This window comes from Pollachius pollachius (assembly GCF_949987615.1).
Source record: "Pollachius pollachius genome assembly, chromosome: 10".
Taxonomy (NCBI): domain Eukaryota; kingdom Metazoa; phylum Chordata; class Actinopteri; order Gadiformes; family Gadidae; genus Pollachius; species Pollachius pollachius.
Window position 1 is genome coordinate 8,928,502 of NC_136943.1, and position 20,303 is coordinate 8,948,804.

The 20,303-nt window shown below is 42.8% G+C and overlaps 2 protein-coding genes across 2 annotated transcripts; both read right to left on the reverse strand.

Moving 5' to 3' along the window:
- Window positions 1–73: 73 nt before the first annotated feature.
- Window positions 74–5,117, reverse strand: nox1 (NADPH oxidase 1). Its single transcript, XM_079744188.1, has 13 exons — window positions 4,981–5,117; window positions 4,751–4,846; window positions 4,526–4,636; window positions 4,235–4,319; window positions 3,683–3,828; window positions 3,185–3,378; window positions 2,580–2,703; window positions 2,385–2,477; window positions 1,911–2,152; window positions 1,569–1,731; window positions 1,276–1,422; window positions 1,035–1,159; window positions 74–922 (listed from the first exon to the last, which is right to left on the reverse strand). Exons 1-13 carry the CDS (start codon window positions 5,023–5,025, stop codon window positions 796–798), a joined length of 1,698 nt encoding a protein of 565 aa, XP_079600314.1. The 5' UTR covers window positions 5,026–5,117; the 3' UTR covers window positions 74–795.
- A 2,874-nt stretch (window positions 5,118–7,991) lies between these two features.
- Window positions 7,992–16,252, reverse strand: xkrx (XK related X-linked). Its single transcript, XM_079744474.1, has 3 exons — window positions 15,401–16,252; window positions 10,586–10,845; window positions 7,992–9,832 (listed from the first exon to the last, which is right to left on the reverse strand). Exons 1-3 carry the CDS (start codon window positions 15,754–15,756, stop codon window positions 9,006–9,008), a joined length of 1,443 nt encoding a protein of 480 aa, XP_079600600.1. The 5' UTR covers window positions 15,757–16,252; the 3' UTR covers window positions 7,992–9,005.
- Window positions 16,253–20,303: the final 4,051 nt, after the last annotated feature.

Genomic DNA, 20,303 nt, shown 5'->3' on the forward strand with positions numbered 1-20,303 from the left:
ATCGCACAAGGAAATCCCTGTGATTGAGCAGAAATATAATAAACCATTGTTTCTTTGAGAAAGGTGGGGAATGTCAAATTAATATGAAAGATATTTATTAAAACATTCTAAACAAAAGGCTGTTAGTTATAAAGTATTTACAGTACATTGTTAAGCATGTTATGTATAAGACACACTGATTCATTAGAGATTTCATGAAATAAGTGAGGTTATGTTTAAGAATGGCAAGTAGAGTGGAAGAAAATTAATATACAGTACATTAAGACAAATCCATGTCTAAGTCATCAGGTAATAAAGGTAAATTATTTATTTGGTAACAGCCAGTTCCCCTTTCAATATTCTCCTTAACTACTGCAGTTCCCATTCATAACTTTTTGCTTGGCTAGGGCTGCTTGCAGCTTTATCAAGAACCACACAACTTCACACTCGACATTGCACTTCCTTGCATCCCCAGCAATACACTTGCCAAGTGTAAAGTTGAACGGTTGTTGAGAATTGAAGGAAAGATATGCATACAGTTTTACATTTGACTGGAGTTTGACTCACCAGCCATGATTCACACCAATGTAAGTGGAAGGAACTGGACGTTGCCCTGAGCGATCCAGGAACTTCCAATCCAACCCAAAGCTTTTGTTATAGAAACTAGTTTGTTTTGGTTACTATCATTTCAGGTCTGTGGGTAGAGGCAGGATCCAAAATGGTTGCATGTGAGGATGGTTCTTCAGGTCTGATAGATATTCAGGCCTTCATCATTCAGTGCCTTGACGGTCATCATTCACCAAGGGGAACCCATGTCTAGAAATTCTCTTTGTTGAAGTAAAATCGAGTCTTGCGAGGATCCACGTCTGAGTATTTGGCACATTTCTTCTCCAACACCTTGGCTAAGACTGCTGGGCCGCACAAGAAGGTTCCCACAGTAGACCTGAAAAGACACAATCAAAAACACCCAAGTAATTACAGTCCAGCTTTGATAAGGTCTTGTGCAAACTCACAAATTTCATTTATTTCACTGAAAGGAAATTGTTCCCACTTACGACGGATTCTCTTTACGAACTTGTTCAAACTCTTTCTCCCAGTTGGGTCTTCCGTAATTAGTTTTTTGCTTGAGACCAGTCACAACGTCTGTGTCCTCGTCAAAACGAACCATCACATGATCAGTCTATGAGAAAGGTTGGATGGGAGAGTTAATCATGGACCTATTAACATTCCATCTCTTTATGGCCTTTTTTGAAAGCCCGTAATTATTGAAGAGAGAATGAAGTATCGACCACGCACATGGCTCTGATCCCATCCAGTCAAGAAGAGTTTGTAGGTGAGGAAATCCCCCATTCCTCTCCCTTCCATCTCCTTCTCTAGCACCTGCAGAAGATCTGCAAACCACTCAAAGGCATGGGTTTCCCGGCACAACCAGTAAAAGTAGATCTGCAACGAGGAAGCAGGGCGTAACTTGCACAACCGCATACAAAGATTGGCCTGCAGGTCAAGAAGATTTTCAAAACAATAACTGCAGCGTTTTAGAAAAACAAAAGCAGAGGACGGGTTTTACCTGACCTTGCTCAACTTGTTACCTTTCGAGTGCGCAACTTGGGGTCGGAATCCTTGAATTTGTACCAGATGGACTTGAGGATTGACGCGAAGGGGGTCACCCCGATGCCTGCTCCGACCAGCATGCTGACCTCATAGTCAAACACGTCTTCACTGGCTGTGCCGAAGGGACCGTCAACGCCCATTCTTAGGAAGAAAGGTGGATCGTTTGCTAGTGACACAGTTTGAAGCCGTGTTTGCAACATCAGGGTTTCTCACAAAGACAAAGACCTATAGATCGACTAGGTCATCCTGTTCAGTGCTTTGTGCCCAACACAAATAGATCAGTATAATGTGTTAAGGACAAAACTAAAGGAGGGACTCACCTGGGTCCCTGCGTCCCCTCAGGCAGCTCTTCCACCATACTGATGAGCTTCTGTGTCCAGTCACCCACCGAGCGAATGTGGACGCTGAAGAAGTCCTCTTCGGGGGCAGAGGTCATGGTGAATGGATGCCACTCGAGATGGGAGATGGCGGGGCAGTTGAGGAAGACGTATTGGCCCACCTCCATCTTGAAACCAGCTTTCACCAACTGCAGCTCTAGCACCTTGGACGGTCTGATCACAATCTGGATGTAAACATTTTGAAAGACAAAGAAGGACTGAAGGTGAATGGCATAATACAACATGTAATGCAATCATAGATCCGTGTTGAGTTTTCTTTAAAAACAAACATGTTCAACAATTTTGGGTAACACACACAAGACGGCCACAGAACTAGAAACACGAATTTTGAAGCGCAGTACTATGAAAATAAAAACCATGGTAAGATGTAATAAGAACATGGCAGCCATCCCCTACCTTCCTGTATTTGACCGTCTGTGTGTAGCGGATGAAGCGTAGAATGCGCTCGCACAGATACAGAAACATCGGGCCGATCACCCACATCCATGTCTGAAAGTCACAGGGAAAGTCATGGTCAATCAAAGTAAGCGAAACATTGTGAACGACGGTCTCACACAACTAAACAGAAGGAGGAGGGTGAATCGGGCTCACCCCAGGGGCACCTCCAGCGAACTGAGGGAGAGGACATTCAGCGACCCTCCCCCAGTCCTCAATGCGGTCCTTACAGAGTGTGTAGTTGTGCTGTGCCAGATTCTGCTGACTCCTCACGATGCGTCTGCGATAGGCAGGAGAGGGAGAGAGATGACCAATCAAGTAGGTTAATATCAAAAGTCTGATGGCAAACTAGTTCAAATCTTGGAAAACGGAGCATTTCACTTTTTTTTGCTTCATATTTGCTTAGATCAATCATGGGGCTGGAAAGGGGATCTTTAAGCGAGTGATTGGCTATGATAGTAAGAATAAACTTGGCCAGCAGTGGTACACATAAAAAAAAAGGTTTCAAATCAACACTGAGGGATGAAGCTTTTCACTTATTGAAAGCTTCATCCCTTCACGGCAATTTGTTTTATCCGTTTCATATCTTGGTAACGAAGCAGGAAATAAGCCCATATTTGGTTTCCGGCCCAGGCTCTATGCCGTCCCCCCCCCAGGAAGTTCTGCTTTAACACATTAGAATTGCTAGGTCCGGGATAAGCTAATCACAAACCCCAGATTCAAACTCCGGCTTCGACCTGGGGTCCTTGGGCCATGCTTACCCTGCTCCGTGGATGACCAGGCCTATGAAGAAGATGACGAAGAGGTGGTGTGTGTACCAGAAGACCTCGAAGTAGGACCGGCGGATGACCTCCATGGAGGAGGTGATGATGAGGATGAGGCAGAGCGTGATGATGACGCCGGTAATTCCCGCCAGAGTGGTCATGGCGAAGTAGGTGGGGTTCTGCTGCGCGTTCTGAGGCCCAGAGAGCCACGGAGAACAAACAAGGGATCAACATTAAGGTACTACGTGTGCGTGTGGGTGTTTGTGTGTGTGTGTTGTAAAGCCACAGAAAAATAAAAGTTACTAACATTTTCTCTGTATGTATGTGTGTGTGTGTGTGTGTGTGTGTGTGTGTGTGTGTGTGTGTGTGTGTGTGTTGCAAAGCCACAAAAAAATAAAAGTTGCTGTAACATTTTCCATGTACGTTTGTGTTTCTGTGTGTTTCCCACGGCTGCGTGTGTGTGTGTGTGTGTGTGGAACCGGGTGGTTAACTCACCACGTCAATATGGCGGATGGGGTTCAGGTAGGTGGTGTTGTAGCCATCGTCCAGATCAGACAGCGCTGTGCTGAGCAGGTCGTACATTCCGCGCCTGCTGTTGTTGTACCACTCCACGTTCAGGAGGTGGGCGATGGTGTGGACGGCTGGCGGTCACAAACAACACCCCCACGCCTTAACAGTAGATCTCTCAAAGGGAACGTTTAACCCAAACCCTGAGAGACCATGCTTGCAGATTTAAAGAATGTTTTCCCATGGTTTACAAATCTGCAAATCTGTCAAATATTTGCATTTAAAAAAAATCCGGCCTAAGGGAGAGAATAGGCATTTTACCTTATCCATCAAAATAATCTTTGGGTCAAAGCTTTCTTTTTTCTTTTTTATAACCAAAGTATTTTCCTATTTCACTTAGATAATTGAACAATAATCATTTATGTTTGATAAACTGTCAATAAGCTGAATAATGTAATAGCCATATGTCAAGTCAACAAAAAACATGACAGATTATAAATACAAAGAAATGCACCTGAAAGGAAATCTATATAGACCTACCTGTCATCAGGCCAATCATATAGGCGACCAGTTTATGGAAGCTTATGTTTTTGTCAAGCTGTTTCCTCATTGTTCGTCCACAGCACTAGTGAAAAAAAAGTATATTTGGATTATTCAACTATGTATATATATATATATATATATATATATATATATATATATATATATATATATATATATATATATATATAGACAGTTATAAGTTCGATACCATGCAACCATATTATTATCAATATTGTTTTCTTCATCATCATCGTCATCATCATCATTGTTGTTATAATTTGCTATTACCATGAAGGAGCCCCGGACCAGGGACAGCAGGTTGCGACACACCGGCAGTAGAATGAGCAGACAGTTGAAGTTGAGCACGGCAGCAGGGGCTCGGGCCCAGGCCAGGGCGGACTGAAGAGCGAGAGAACAACATTAACGCTGCGCCTGTGATATGATGAGCCTGCAGGCACACTAACTTTTAACTACCACTTCCACACAACCGATTTCAACGTGCAGGCTACTCACGCCGAGGAGGTGTCGCGTGTAGTAAAATTGCTCTCCCAAATCGTAGAAAAAGTAAAACCAGACGAAGAGGAAAATGTTGATGCTCATCCAAACAACCTGTATCCCAAAAAAATTAATCAGGATTCATTTTTTTCATATTTCTGATGGAAGACATGTCGGCCTAAACAGCACACGCGTTGTTGGGTAAATAAGTAGCCTACTCTAACAGTAAAGTGAAATAACGTTTTTACCAGTATGAAGGATGTAAGTCCGTGGTTGATGATCATATTCCCCATATTGCTGAATCTGTGCCAACGCTTCAATGGTCACATCTTAAGCCGACCTCAAGTTATTATAAACACCTGCCTGAACTCCTCCTACTCACCGCGTTCGGCCGGACAAAAGGAAGCGCACAAAGCATAGACCCGTTCCATGAGTCACGTCACAGAGAAGAGAGTTTCAACACTCCATTATCCCTGGACTGGGGTTGATCGAGAGGAATGAGGAAACGACCTTTACCGTGCACCTACTGCTCTAGATAGCCTAAAAGGAAATAAACGTGTTCCCACAAACACATAGACAGACAGACAGACAGACAGACAGACAGACAGAAACATACACACAGACAGACACAGACGTGCACACACACACACACACACACACACACACACACACACACACACACACACACACACACACACACACACACATACACACATATGAACCTTTACATTTTTGAGAACATAATACATCAGAGTTGTTGTATTTGCGGCCCTATGCCTTTACAAACAATCCTCACATTCACAAATTGATTGCTTGCAAGACATCTGCAAATGGTATAATATGGTATCTTAGACCTGCACCATGTAGGTTTTAACATTAGCTCCCTCTAGTGGCTTGACTTGTAGCTACATTTATAGTAGAGTAGCCTCTTTCACGGAGGCCATATGGTATAAAGATGGTCCTTGTGCGGTCAGGGTAATAATCGACTCGAAATAAAAAAACATTTTGATTAATAAGACTTACATAAATCAAGTGTTGGTAAACTATTTGTTTTTTTAATTAAGCTAAGGATCCCCAACATGTTTCTGTCTTTCAACATAGTAAAATGCTTGCAAGAGTGGCAATGGTCAGCATGGTCGACGTGATGACAACTCAATAAGTGGATATGTCGAGTTCCATGTAGAGATTACTGTTATTGTCTAGATGTTATTGTGTAGATGTCTGTGACTGGATGTGTGTGTGTGTGTGTGTGTGTGTGTGTGTGAGTTGTTCATCTCCAAAGTCTACCACTACATGGACCAGTAGCTGAGCTGGGCCGATGCTCAGCCTCTCCGCAGGGAGTGGTTTGAGGACCTGGCCTGTAAACCATGAGGGGGAACCCTCCCATTGGCTGCACTGTTCCAGGAACGCCTTTGTTTATTACAGCGACGTCATAGGGTGGACTGTATGATGACCTCACCATTGGGCAGTGGTCCAACCGGAACACAGATTGCAAAATTGGCCAGCACAATAGGCAATCCTTTGGTTGAAGTGCTGGACATCTGGGAAGCCAAAGAGAACTGTACAGTCATGTTTCTGAATAAAGGGCAGGCGGTGGGCATACCCCACCCTTTTTCCATTCAAATGAACACAAAAGCTACACACATTTTGTTTCTATAAATATGATCAACTATTAAATTCAAAGTATTTGAAATATGCTTAAGCAGCACTACTAAAAAGATGAAGTAAAGGCACCCATTGATATGACATGAAACATGACATGAAGGTCACCGTGTCATCATTGTAGGTCCCTTGAATGGGATACCAGGGAAGACAAACAACAGTGGAGTAACATAACAGTGTGTTATGTTGCTGATACCTCAGGGGACTTTTTTTGAAAGAGATTGTGAGTGCTTGTTAACTTTGCCTGCCTGCCAGGAAGACTCAACCTTCAAGTTCAAAGCTCTGGAGCAGATTCGATAGATCCTGAGGCAGACGCCAGATTGTGGTACAGGTTGTTACTGGTAGGCTCCTGGGATTGGATACATTCGAACAAGAGAACTAAAGGAAATTGCATGCTAATGTTCGCAGTTCTTGAGGTAAACTAACTTCTGTGTTGGTTTGTATGGCAAGTGATTCCATCATCTCCTATCGGTTTTCTGAGGTTGCGAGTAGGCCTATTACAATTTTTAGGTTTATCGTTATGACTAACATTGCTGTTGGGAGTCACAACAGCTAATGAATCGTTATTTTATCGATTTTACTGTGGGGTTTTAGCAGTGGAGTCTGTGTTGTTTTGTTCGGGTTGTATAGTGTTAAGTGCTAATATCAGTAGGATGTTTGGGAATAAGAAGAAAGATAAGGGTTTCAACCATTGTATCCTCTGGTCTTTATTTGAGACATTATGCACTAGAGAAGTGTCAATAAACTAAGTAGGCTACTTGATCCACATCACCTCGATGTAGGGGAAGTGCTCCAAAATTAATGTTGTTCAACTTTTTTTCAACACAATGATGCATAATGATTTGTTTTCTGTGCAATCCTATCCAATCAATACACAGAACTTCAGATGGTTAGCCATGAAAGAAAATGCAATGGAATATATTTAAAAAAAAAATGCAATACAAAAAGACTACAGAAGTTTGTGCGTTTCTATGGGTTAAATGAACAATTGTAATTTGTAAATTAAAAAACGATTTGTACTTTTAAGATATTTTAATTTTTTAAATTTAATTTATTTGATGTGTAGACCATGTGTGTACTTGTCCTCTGCAACATAACTTGTAGTCTCAGTGCCAGCCCTGAGTATATGAAATGAGTCACTATTGTTCAACAATAGCGTTCCCATAGAATTGAGTTTCAAGGTGATAGCCACTTTTTGTATACAATTCTGATGTCTGTGTGTGTGTGTGTGTGTGTGTGTGTGTGTGTGTGTGTGTGTGTGTGTGTGTGTGTGTGTGTGTGTGTGTGTGTGTGTGTGTGTGTGTGTGTGTGTGTGTGTGTGTGTGTGTGTATGAGAGAGAGAGTGATGGCGATGGGGGATTCTGTTGCGCATGGTGATTGCAATTTGTTTTCAAGTCAGATTGATGTTCAATATTCCCAAATGATGTTTCAAATTCAGACGTCTTAATTTTCAGATGTTTTGAATGTTTCAAGTTAAGCATGATGTTTGGAATCAGGAGGATGTTTTGAGGTTTTCAAATGAAGCATGATGTTTTGATGTTTTGAAGCACTTCAACACAAAAACATCCTGTGATGGGAGCCAGAGGTGTGTGTTAAGACAGAGTTTATTTAATTGGAGATTCAAGTAGACTACACATAGCAGAGGTCAAGGCACTGACGCTTACGATCAAGACATGAAAAATAACAGCATTACCTACGTACCAATACACATAAGACAGCTTTACTCCATAGCAACAATTTGTATTAGCAGTGTTCATCTACACGTCTTCTATGGTTCATTCGGTTAAAATCTTTTATAGGAAGCACGGCAACACTTTAGAGATTGACCCATGTGCAAAGGCAAAACTGATCAGGCAAACCTAAGTTAAAAAAAGCCTTGCTTTTCATAAATAGGAGTTAGTAGCATCGGAACGTAAACTTTAGATTGACCTTTTTCTTGTCTCCTTTCTTTTTAATCAGGGGGTTTGATGGTGAAGCTTCATATTCAGTGATGGACGCAATGCAAATGTAAAGTAAAGGATTAAAAAAAAAAAAAAAATGATGCAATAAAATAATAGAAACAGGTATACCCCCCCTCCCCCGGTCCTAAAGGCTTGAGCCACTTGGACCTAAGCCAACACACCTGGATCCCTCTTCCTGGCCTGTAGCAGCAAATGCCCTCAAAGTAATCTTTGTGCACCGCCGACACAACACTCAACACAAGACATTCTTCGGAGCGCCTCGCACTCCCGGTGCCACGGCGATCATAATTGCTTCGGTAAATGAGAGGTGCGCTCTGCGTCCCGTCCGACGGCACCCTAGTTTACGAAACCGGAGAACATAGTCTGAGTCGTTTGACCAACACGGCTCCTCTGACTCGAGGTCTAACGTCCACGGTGAACAACCCCTTCCTCGTTCCAACCACCCACCATCAGTAAAATCGTGCTCAAATCCATTTAAAAACAGGTCGGTGTAGCTGCATCGACTTCCATCGTGCAAAGTAACTTACAGTAAGTCCCCCGATGTGCATTCACCCCTAGGCGTCGTTCCACCGTCTATAGGTCCTTTCACGGTTTATAAAAGGTCCTTTCGTGCCAAATACCTCCTGCCTGAACCCTGGCCTTCGTCCTTATCAGGCCGCCTCCATGGTGTCCAAGATGTCTGTCTCCCGATTGTCCAGTCGGCTGGTGATGTCCGGCGGAAGCTCGTCCGGCACCAGCACCATGGTGGCGTTGGTGGAGTAGGAGTTGCGCGGCTCGCCGGGCCTCCGCCCTCGCCCCCGGCCCTTGAAGCACACGCAGTGCAGGCAGTCGTGGACGTTGTGCTTGAAGAGCCGCTTGCACGGGTGGAAGTACTGGTAGAAGAGCAGCATGAAGAGCACGGCCATGCCGTAGCACACCACCAGCTGCACCACCAGCATGGGCGCGCACACGTACTCGTAGAAGTCCGACTTGTGGACGTACCACAGGCCGATGAGCAGGCAGTTCTCGGCGAAGCGGGCGGCGTAGTAGACGGCCAGGCGGTCCCAACGCTGCTTCTTCTCGATCAGCTCCCGGTGGCTCAGGTCCAGCTGCACGGCCGACCAGCAGAAGACGTTGATGCAGGCGTAGAGCAGCGTGAACATGCACAGCACCACTGTGGTGCCCAGCTTGGAGAAGTTCTTCTCCACGTTCTCGGGGAGCGTGCCCTTGCGCGCCCAGAACTCGGCCCACGGCAGGAAGAAGAAGAAGAGCAGGTTGACCAGCCCCACGGGGATCACCCAGTGGGTGAGCGCCGTGCTGAACAGCACCAGGGACGTGACGCGCGTGGCGATCTCCAAGCCCCGCCAGACGATCATGCAGACGTAGGCGCCCGGGCGCAGCCGCACCTTGTAGTTGTCGTAGCGGATCTGGATGGCGAGCACGCTGCAAACCAGGGCGCCGTACGTGATGGAGATCAGGGTGATGACCATCAGGGCGACTGGAGGAAGGAAAGCATGCGCGCGCACACACGCAGACACACACACACACGCACACACACAGACACACACGCGCGCGCACACACAGCGATCCTTTAGAGAAGACACTGTACCCTCTGAGAATCAAGCCCACTATGGAATAAAAAGGACGACCGAGCAGTTCCCCTCAAAGTGTCTGAGCGCTGTCGTTTTTAGCACTCTCTTGGGTTGTTACGCAGTGGTTCTGCTGACACCCAGTGGTATGTGCGGAATACACCATCGACAAGGTTATCGTCATTTCTGACGGATTGATTGGCAAGTGCCCCTTTATTACAGCACCTAAAAAGGAATTATGATGAGTCACCGTTCTCAGGAAACTCAGGAAACTTTTACAACCATTCTGAGGAACTTGATGTGCTGTAAAAAAAAAAGACATATGACTTGACTTTTGTAGTTTCTTTGGAATGTTCTTTAAACAGAAACTGGAGCATGGTTGTGAATTAGTTAGATTAGAATTATGTGTGAATTTAAAATAGGTACGAGTAGATTTACCCACAGATTCAGCTGTGGGTAGTCTTGTTTATTAGGTTAGGCATGGATACTGCTAAAGAGTTACAACCAAGGGGATGCCTTATAGGGCACCATATATATAAATATAACATAGCACCATTTTACATATGTCATTGCTTCCAATCAGCTACGATTTCACGAGTCAAGCTGATTAAAACTCAAGGCGGCTTCTTATCGACTAACAATGGTGTCGGGGGGGTTCTTACCCCGTGTGGGGAGGAAGTACTTCTCCTGGATGGTGGCGTAGAGCTGCATCGTGAGCTGGGGGGTGGAGCCCAGGAAGGCCTGGATCAGCGCCGTGCGCTTGAAGGCGTTGCGGTGAGCGGCCAGCTTGCGCTCCGAGTGTCCGATCTCCCACTCCATGGGCATGTCCTGGCCCCGCTTCAGCCCGATCTTCCTGGAGATGGTGACGTAGGGCTCCTCTTTCTTCCCGGCCTTGTAGTAGACCACCAGCGCTTCCAGGCACCTGGGGTCGCGATAGAGAAGAGAGCAGGGTTAGAGAGGCTTGGGTAGGATGTATATTTTGACCCAGAGGGGGGCAGCAGCACACTATCACTTTTCATATTTCAGCTCGAGCAGAAAAGTGTGCAGATAACTCGCGTGCATTGTAAGTCAGAATGTGGAGAATGTTTAGTGACTGGATGAAATGATGACCACACACACCGCAGAATTCATGTATAACATTACAGTAGGGAAAATCGATCTATCCATCTGTTTGGACAAGTAACCCCATAGTATGGCTACTTGTTTAGCTTGCATTTCCGGAGAGGGGAAATCTAAAGAGCTTAGGATCAAACACCTTGGAAACAATTGTGTGCTGTGAGAGCAGCAAACTTCAACCCTGACCACATGTGATTAGCATCTCTGCCCATCATTATGCCTTATACAAATTAGCAGTGGAGCTGGTCCAAGTGTCTGTTGAGAGGTGATGCTAAAACAACCAAGTTTCTCTAAATCAGCAGGTGGCTTTAAAAAAAAAAATACTTTGGCAGGTTGATTTGTCTTTTTCCATATCACAAAATATAATTGCCTTCTTGATTTTGGTTTTTAATACAGGGACTAGTACTTGAGTAAGTTCTCCATTAGCCAGTATACAGATGTTCTTGATATTTTAATATACTTTGGTATAAAGAATAAAAGTATTTGGTGGTGCGGAGACATGTTGTCATAATGACCAAGATCAGTTTGGCTTAAAGTGACTCAAGTTTCAAACTGAATATTCACCGGTAAATAACGCATAGTAATCCAATTAGGGGTTTGACCCAAAACAAATGAAAGTGGCCTGTCTGAATTTCTACAAGCTGCAATGCTGTTATCTCTAAATATGTCGGCACCATTAGCATTCGCAACACCATGAGCATATTTAGTAGGTTAAATAATTGTTTGATTTCTTGAAAAACAAGTTGTTCTAGTTTGTGCACAACACAAGTATGTGCACAACACACATATTTCAGGAAACTCTTCTGCATCTGTGTCTGCAGGGGATTGTGTACAAAGAGGCTCTCCAGTTCTACACTTCTATACATGATTCCTTGGCAAGGAACAACACCAACATATTGTTTTATGCTTTTACTGTTAACAGACGATGAACAAGCTCATTTTTAAGTTTGTATTGGCTTGAGGTTTACAAAGTATATCAGAGCTATGTTGTTAGGACTGTGTATCACAGACTGTTACTATCACAGACTGTTACTGGCTGTTTATAAAACTCTTGAGAAATGGTCTTCAGTATCTGTGTTCATTAGATATGATGAGGCAGGCATGGTTTGTATCCCCCCGCCCCCCCAATACCAGACCCTGAAAATATTTCCAATATGCATACTGGGCCTAAAGGTTGAGGAACCCTGTACTAAATGACTGAATGAGTGTGAAAATCCACTAGAGGGCAATAAACGGCAATGAACCGAACGTTCAACAGAATGAACAGTGTTCGGGTCTAAATAAGGCACGATGTGGCTACATTTTCACTTACAAGGTGAATGTAATGACTGTTACCATCAAGAGAACATTGCTGTAGTCATCAAAAGAGTTAGAGTTCATAAATTGTCTCCTCCCTTTCTCCCCTAACTTCTGCATGTCTTGTTTCATTATCATGCCACCATCTGACATATCTAAAAAGCATTAACAAATTTTTAAGCCATCCAATGGTTCTGGCTTTGACTTGATTCAGAGAGAACTCATTTATTTAGTGCAGGTTTCTTAAGAGCAGCTGTTCTTTGTAACCGTGCACAGCCCGTGTGGATTCCCCAACCCAACACTAGAAGTAACAGAACAGTTCTGGAATGTTATCTGTCTCTTCCAACAAGCCGCGGATCCAAGTTTGGACATAGTGGGTCCCTCATGCTATCCCAGTTGCCAACAGCTCAGCCGTCATACTGCTGACATTCAAAGTTCAGACTCAGCCGTCAGCCATTTTCAGTTCGTGTTATTTCAGCTGTCACTTGGTGGACCCTTTCCCTGCACTGGGAACCTGGAGAGCATACGCTGAATCACAAAAAAACCTCCACGAACGCACCGTTCCGAGGAAACAAGACACTAATCTTATCAACCAAGTTTGGAGGCATAATAGAATAGTCTGTAAGCTTCATAAATATGTTGATATGCAACATAGTCAGAGTGATAAGTATCCCATGCTTGGGGTTGTTATTGTGTTGTACTGTACTGCACAATAATATAAGGGAGGATGATCATAAGAATGATTCACTGCCTATTATCTTTCAAGGAAACTGGGCAAGAATGAGGATCTAGCTATGCTGAGTGTACCCAACGTGGATTTCTGATCGTGCGTTAGTGCTTATGAGGTGAAATTACCCTCTGAAGAAAAAATAAAAACACAATTCGGAGGCCAGGCGAACAGATCAATATGGGAAAGCATTCAATGCACTCTAAAATGAGACCGACAAGATGCTGTCATAGCAGAATCTCAGTATGTGTCTGCACTGAATTCAGAAAACACAGATGCTATAACAAAGTACACATGGTGCAAAATCATCTCGTACAACTGGCACAGTAGCAAACATCCTTTACCATTTCGACAACAAGCCATTATTACACCCAAACAACTTGCATGACACTGGGTGAGGGCGTTTGATCAACGATGCCTGCGATTAGAGTACCATTATTGCTCATACGAGCAGATGCATAGGAATGTGTCGAGGCCGAGGGGCAGACAGTCAAACAAATAAGACAGTGAGCAAACATGTATCAAGCAACAGATACTGTGCAAACAGTAAAAACAAGGTGCAGCCACTAAAGTAATGCTGTAGTATAATAAGATGAGGGTATCGGGATTCAAGCACATGCTCTTTAGGCTCGGAGTCACACACCCTAGCCCCTCAACTATCAATCCCGCATACAGTAATAAAGTATAATCGTCTGGGTCGTGAAATGTTAATCATTTGGAATATCCTCCTTTGAATTGAATAACCCGTTTGCTATAGACTTGCATCAAACTCTTAAATCCGTAGAGGGGCTTTCAACTAAAACTTGTAAAAGTGCACTTTTCTTTTTTTAAGGTAAGAGACAAATCCATTGTCAGTTCTAATTATACTACTTCATCTCTGCAAGCCGAGACTAAAGCAGTAATATGTGGTTTGCCATTTGGTAGCTAGTGTCCCCCCCTGCCTTGTCAATCCGGTATCCTACTCCTGAGAGAACAAGTCATGACCCGTTTTGACCGAAGGCACCACCTAGCTCTGCCCCATGCCTCACTCCCAGTGCTCTACATTGAAGAGAATCAACAAACAAATCGTAACCAAATCAACACTTCCATGCCAGTACAAGGGGGATCGTAAGGGAAGCAAAGGGAAAGCTAGCTCAGTAAATGAACCGAGGAGTACTGAGACATTTGTGAACAAAGAAAAATACTCGGGTTAAAAAAAAGCAATGTTATTTGCTCTGCTCAGGAGACATCCGCCTGTGAAGCAATCAGCCATTGATAACATATGCTGTGGCCAAATTGGATCATCTTCTAGACACTAGCCAGAATATATTACAGGCAATGACCTCATCCCCATGATCAACAGGAAAGCTACCAGTAGAAAAAAAACAAAAAGAGGAAAAGAAATCATGAGAATCTAAATTAAATAAAGCGCAATATCTTGCAAGTCAGCTCTTGTCTCTTAGTTTTTTGATGTTATTGTCTCTGCTCAGCTCTTAAGGGCATCTCAATCAAAAGTATTTTAAAATGGAGGCCTGCACAGTATATCCTCAAACCAATCAAACATCTGTAAAACTAAACAGGTCATCGAACTACGTCACTACCCGGTTCGACTAACATTGTGTGACAGGCTTCCTGTCTGGGGGGGGGGGGGGGGGGGGGCGTTGACCTCAACATCTAGCTACTGTGTAATTATAGAAGCAGAGCTATAATCGACCCTGGCCTCACGCCCGACAGGCTTACCACTCTGGAGCTTCAGAGACCCTCTGAATGCAAATAAACATGTTCGAATTGCCTGAAACATAGTATTTTTCTAAACGTAGTACTATCTTTGCGATAGTACCATCAAAAAGTGTGTGTGTTTGTCTGTGTTTTAATTTGACTATGAACAAATATATCAAAAAGGTTTAACTCAAACTGAATCTTCTTAGTTAGAAACAGCAGAACAACACATCATAATTGTTTGCATTGAATAACCACACCCAGCACTTCCTTGAACAGTAAAGTCTATATCGGTTATAAAGCCTGCCAAATCAAAGATCAGCACAAAGGGCAAGGATTAGTCTCTCCACCAATTGCTACATAGGAGTGGTGACTCAATATTTATCCAACAGGTTATGGACTGGGAGCACTTTGCATAGGCTACTCCCATTTCAGTTACTATATCTGAATGAATATAATAATACATTTAGATTGGTATTTACCTATCTGATTTACCCTATCTGAGTGGGTAGGTTATATAGGGGTTGTATGGTTTTAACAAGGTCAATAAGGTGCACTGCATTGCAATGGACTGGGTTCATGCCCAGTGGAAATTAGTGGTGGACGTGGTGGGGACATACGCCTTCGTGGCTATACATACCTAACCACAGGCCCCAGGAGGAGGAGATGCAAGAAGAGCACCAAGGGACGATCTCTTCCCAGGTCTCGATGGAAGAACGTCAGCGCCATCTGAATCAAGACAGCGGGCACTAACACGAACGAGATCGTGAAGCCCAGCCAGATGGTGTCCTCGGTCTTGTGGTACATGCTACACATCACCGAGGCAGTGATGAACTCGGCACAGTACAGCAATGTGGCCAGCACCACGCTGAACGGGGGCTTGATGCGACTGTGATTGACCACCAGCATGACTCCGTTTTCCATTGAGGCACCATCGTGCTCGGATTGTTCGGCCACGTCTGGCGTCTCCATTTCGATTGGGTCGTGGTCCTCCATGGCTGATGGGATGGGGTGATAGGGTTATACGACGCACTTATCGCATATTGGGAACTTCTTCTGACCGCAGAAATGCACCGGTTTGATTGAAAGATTCGTGATAGGATCTTCGTCTTCCTTGTATCACGTTACTTCTCGTAAACAAGCACTTTGGCTCATGTTTTGATTGTTTACCCGGTATATGCTAACGCTGTTCGTACGTCATTCATCGTAGTAACACCGTTCTTCATTAATTTCAAACCCGTTTACTGTGTCATATTAATCGGTATTACAGCGATAACGTTACATTGATTCACTTTAGGTAAACTTAAGTAAGCCCACGTCCATAAATGATCCACATATTATGTCCTACGTTGTTGTTGCAGTTGTTGTTGTTGTGAGTTCGGTAACGTTAATATCCATCACAACGCCCTGGCAATCGATCCTGGTGACCACAATAGCAGCTCATTACAAAATCCCTTCACAGTAATGCCCCGCTTTTGCACTGCTCTGTTGTTCTGGTTTACACAGGTGTGCCTCAACTTGTCGTGCTTTCGTTGTTCACAGCCTCTCTCGTCTCCAGCCTCTGGGTCCTAGTGCGACTATTCTGAGATAGGACCATAATTATGGTGTTATCCCGGTCCACCACAATGCAATTTCCGGTCTCATAATTCCTATCCCCATCCCACGAGAATAATTACATTAACATGGAGGCTCAAATTAGTTTTTGACAAAATTATGACGAAGCAATATCTGAAACAAGTCACGGCAACAGATATCACTCTATCGAAACTAAGTCCCTATCTCTCGCTGCTCAACCAATGGCCCGTAGAGTCCCGCCCTCACTTCTAAAATAACGCTCATTTGGATTATTATTTGCGTGTCGGTTGGTCCGTCACCGCACGCAGACTGTTGCAATAAATAATATCTTTCAGTACCAGAGATGGCGCCATCAGCCTAGTTTGTTTTTGGTGTTCGATTGAGCTTAAAAACGGCTTTGTAAGAACAGCAAACAACACACCCTCGCGTTGTTGACAGAATTAGGTCTTTATTTAAATCACAGTAATGTGTTGTGTCGTTTTCAGTTAATAAGACGGTCTATTCAAATGTATTAGACAGTATGTATAAAGGGATCAGCTACTTAATGTTTCTATTAATATCTTTAAATGTTTCCAGGAGTCATACAGATATTCCTGTGCTGCAGTTTGCTCCATAGAAGGAAACTTGACATGTATACACTGAATGTTTTATGGGGAAAAAAATACTTTGCATACATAATACTTTGTACAAAAAAACACAAAATGTATGGGCTAGTAAAAGAACTGCAAGCATTTTTTTTTTGCAAAACTTGGTAACTTGGTAAATTGTATTTGGTGCTAAAACGGAAAGGCTTAAAGTAACCCAACACCTTCACTCACTGTCCCTGAAAACCTTAAACAAAGCCAGAAATCTAGGGGTTATCATGGATTCAGATTTACATTTCGACAGTCACATCAAGTCAGTTACAAAATCTGCATATTATCACCTTAAAAATGTAGCAAGACTTAGAGGGCTCATGTCCACCGAAGACTTACAAAAACTTGTACATGCCTTTATCACTAGTAAGCTTAATTACTGCAATGGTCTCCTTACAGGTCTCCCAAAACAAACTCTGAGGAAGCTTCAGCTTGTTCAGAATGTGCTGCTGGAGTTCTAACAAAGACCAACAAATTTGAACATATTACACCAATTCTTAAATCGTTACATTGGCTTCCTGTAGGTCAGATAATGGATTTTAAAATCATGTTGCTAACCTATAAATCCCTACATGGTTTAGGGTAGGGTAAACATGTAGGGATTTATATTATTATTTAAAAATATTTAACTGATATGCTTCCACTGCATAAGCCTTCTAGACCACTAAGATCTTCTGAGACCAATCTGTTAATTATCCCCAGAGTAAACACGAAACATGGGAAAGCAGGATTTAGTTACTATGCAAAAAATAGCTGGAATAAACTCCCTGAGGATTTAAGACTTGCCCCAACTCTGAGCACCTTTAAAACAAGACTGAAGACTTTTATCTTTGCTTTAGCTTTCTGTTAAATCTTAAATACATTGCACTTTCTAAAAAGCTTTTTTTAACTTTGCCTTTATTTTCTATTTTATTACTAAAATGCCTTTTTAACTTTCTATTTTACTAATTTATTTGCATATGTTTCTTTTACTTATCCATTATTTTATTTTATTGTATGACAATGTTTATATGTGAAGCACTTTGAGTCTGCCTTGTGTATGAAAAGTGCTATATAAATAAAGTTGCCTTGCCTTGCCTTGCCTAACTGGTAATTATATTAAATATAATACCATTGTGGGTTAATGTAAGAATATATCAATAAATGTAATATATTAACTATTCCAATAATATATTAAAGGTGTAGTGTGTAGAATTCAGCGGCATCTAGTGGAACGGAAATGTCATGTAATATTCACAAGCTGTAACCTCATCTCTAGATGCCACTAAATTGTACACACTACACCTTTAATCTAACCGTTGATCTATCATGTTCCTATCTTTTTCCATTAAATCTTATGTTTATATCCAACATCTCTAACCAAATAAAGACCTTTCTATATTGTTAACCGCCATGGCTCTTTTCCAACATAGTTCAGACAGAGCTCATTCTCTCTCCCTCCCTCTCTATATCTCTCTATCTATCTCCCCCCCTCTCTATATCTCTCTCCTGAATCACATGTAACATGAACCATGATGTGAGCGCAACAGTGAGCTGTGGTCAGTGACTTCAGAATGCTGGACCGTTGCGTCACAGGCCCAGTGTAAAGCCAGGAGGGTGTGGCATTTAAACATCCAGCATTGGATTTAAGGGCTGCTGCCTTCGATCAAAAGCCGACCAGCTCATCCCATGTTAGGAACAGCATTTAAAACCATTTTCGAATTAACTTAACAAACGCAATGATTGCGGATGGGTGGTGAAGAGTGATTATTTGCAGAAATACTAAAACAAACAAATGTCCTTGAGACCATGGGTCGAGATTGGTCGTCAAATATTTGTGCTCTATTTTTGCAACTTGTGGAGCAGGGTGATGTAGGGCAGGGTGTCTACTATACAGAGCCTGTGTGTGTGTGTGTGTGTGTGTCTGTGTGTGTGTGTGTGTGTGTGTGTGTGTGTGCAAGAGAGGATTGAAGGAGTGAAGGAAAGACAGGGAGAGAGATAGAGACAGACACACAGCGAAAAAGGGAGAGCGAGAGAGAGGGAGGGTGAGAGAGGGAGAGAAGAGAGAGAGACAGACAGACAAACAGACAGACAGACAGACAGACAGACAGACAGACAGACAGACAGACAGACAGACAGACAGACAGACAGACAGACAGACAGAAATAGGGACAGAGAGAGACGCTATTACTACGATAGTTTTGCATACAACGACGTGCTTGCAGCAGGGAGACGTCATTATTGCTCCCATGCCAAGTTACTAAGCATGCTAAGTATTTCTCTGTCGTAGAATTCAACAACAAAATAGGACGCCATCTAGTGGTAAATAATAGTTGTTACCAAAATTAAAGCTGAGGAAAATTATGGTTCTATTATTTAACAACATACATTTAATGTATATACAAATATAGGGTAATTGTATGACTTAACAGGCTAATTTAATGATTTTAATGATATTGTGTTATCACATAATTATTTTAAGACATAATTTATTGAGAAATAAAAATGACAAATCATTTGATAAATCAGTACTTAATAAATCCATTTCTGTGTTATTCATGCAATGATATCTCCAGTCGGCATGACCGATAATACATTATGTCAGTTTTCTTCTCTTAAGAAAACTTTGGGGTCTGGGACATCACATGACCACCGCTTTAACTGTATTTCGTATCTTCAGTGCGTGGCTGAATCAACACAGCCTAAATCCATCCAAATCCTCTGACCTCGCGGGGGCCACAGCTTAACGACATGACAAAAGCATGGCCGATCACAACAACGTGTCACTGATTTGACCAAAGGGTAGCCTACTTTTAGTGTCCATGGACACATGTAGCATGCTGCAGTAGTGGCCAGGAAATTAAAATACATGTCTCACGCCATCCAATGACATTGGCAGCGATCCCAGGTGGCTCTGGGATTGGTCTGGTGGCTCCTCCCACATGAGGTGACCGGGGGGTTTATCCTAAACCTCATTAGATGTACAGGTAGTCCATGCTGTCAGTAGAGCGCTGGACACCAACCCATGCATGGACATAGATCTTCTGTAAGTATACACATTTGTTATCTATTTAGATTAAACTCAACATTGTGGACGGAATATTTATTTGTGTTACATTTAACCAAGGGTACAATTGATTGAGAAATGAATGCAGAATTGGGATCTCCCCTAAATAGTTGATAGCCGTCGTGTCATAATATCATAACCTTTTTTTTATGTTACAACAATGATTTTTTTTTTGTATAATATAAGATAAGGAACCCGAATAATGAATACATCTTAAGTTTCCAATGGCTCTATTCCAAGCTACAATACAAATTATAAACTATTACCCCCTTTCATATGACGCCCAT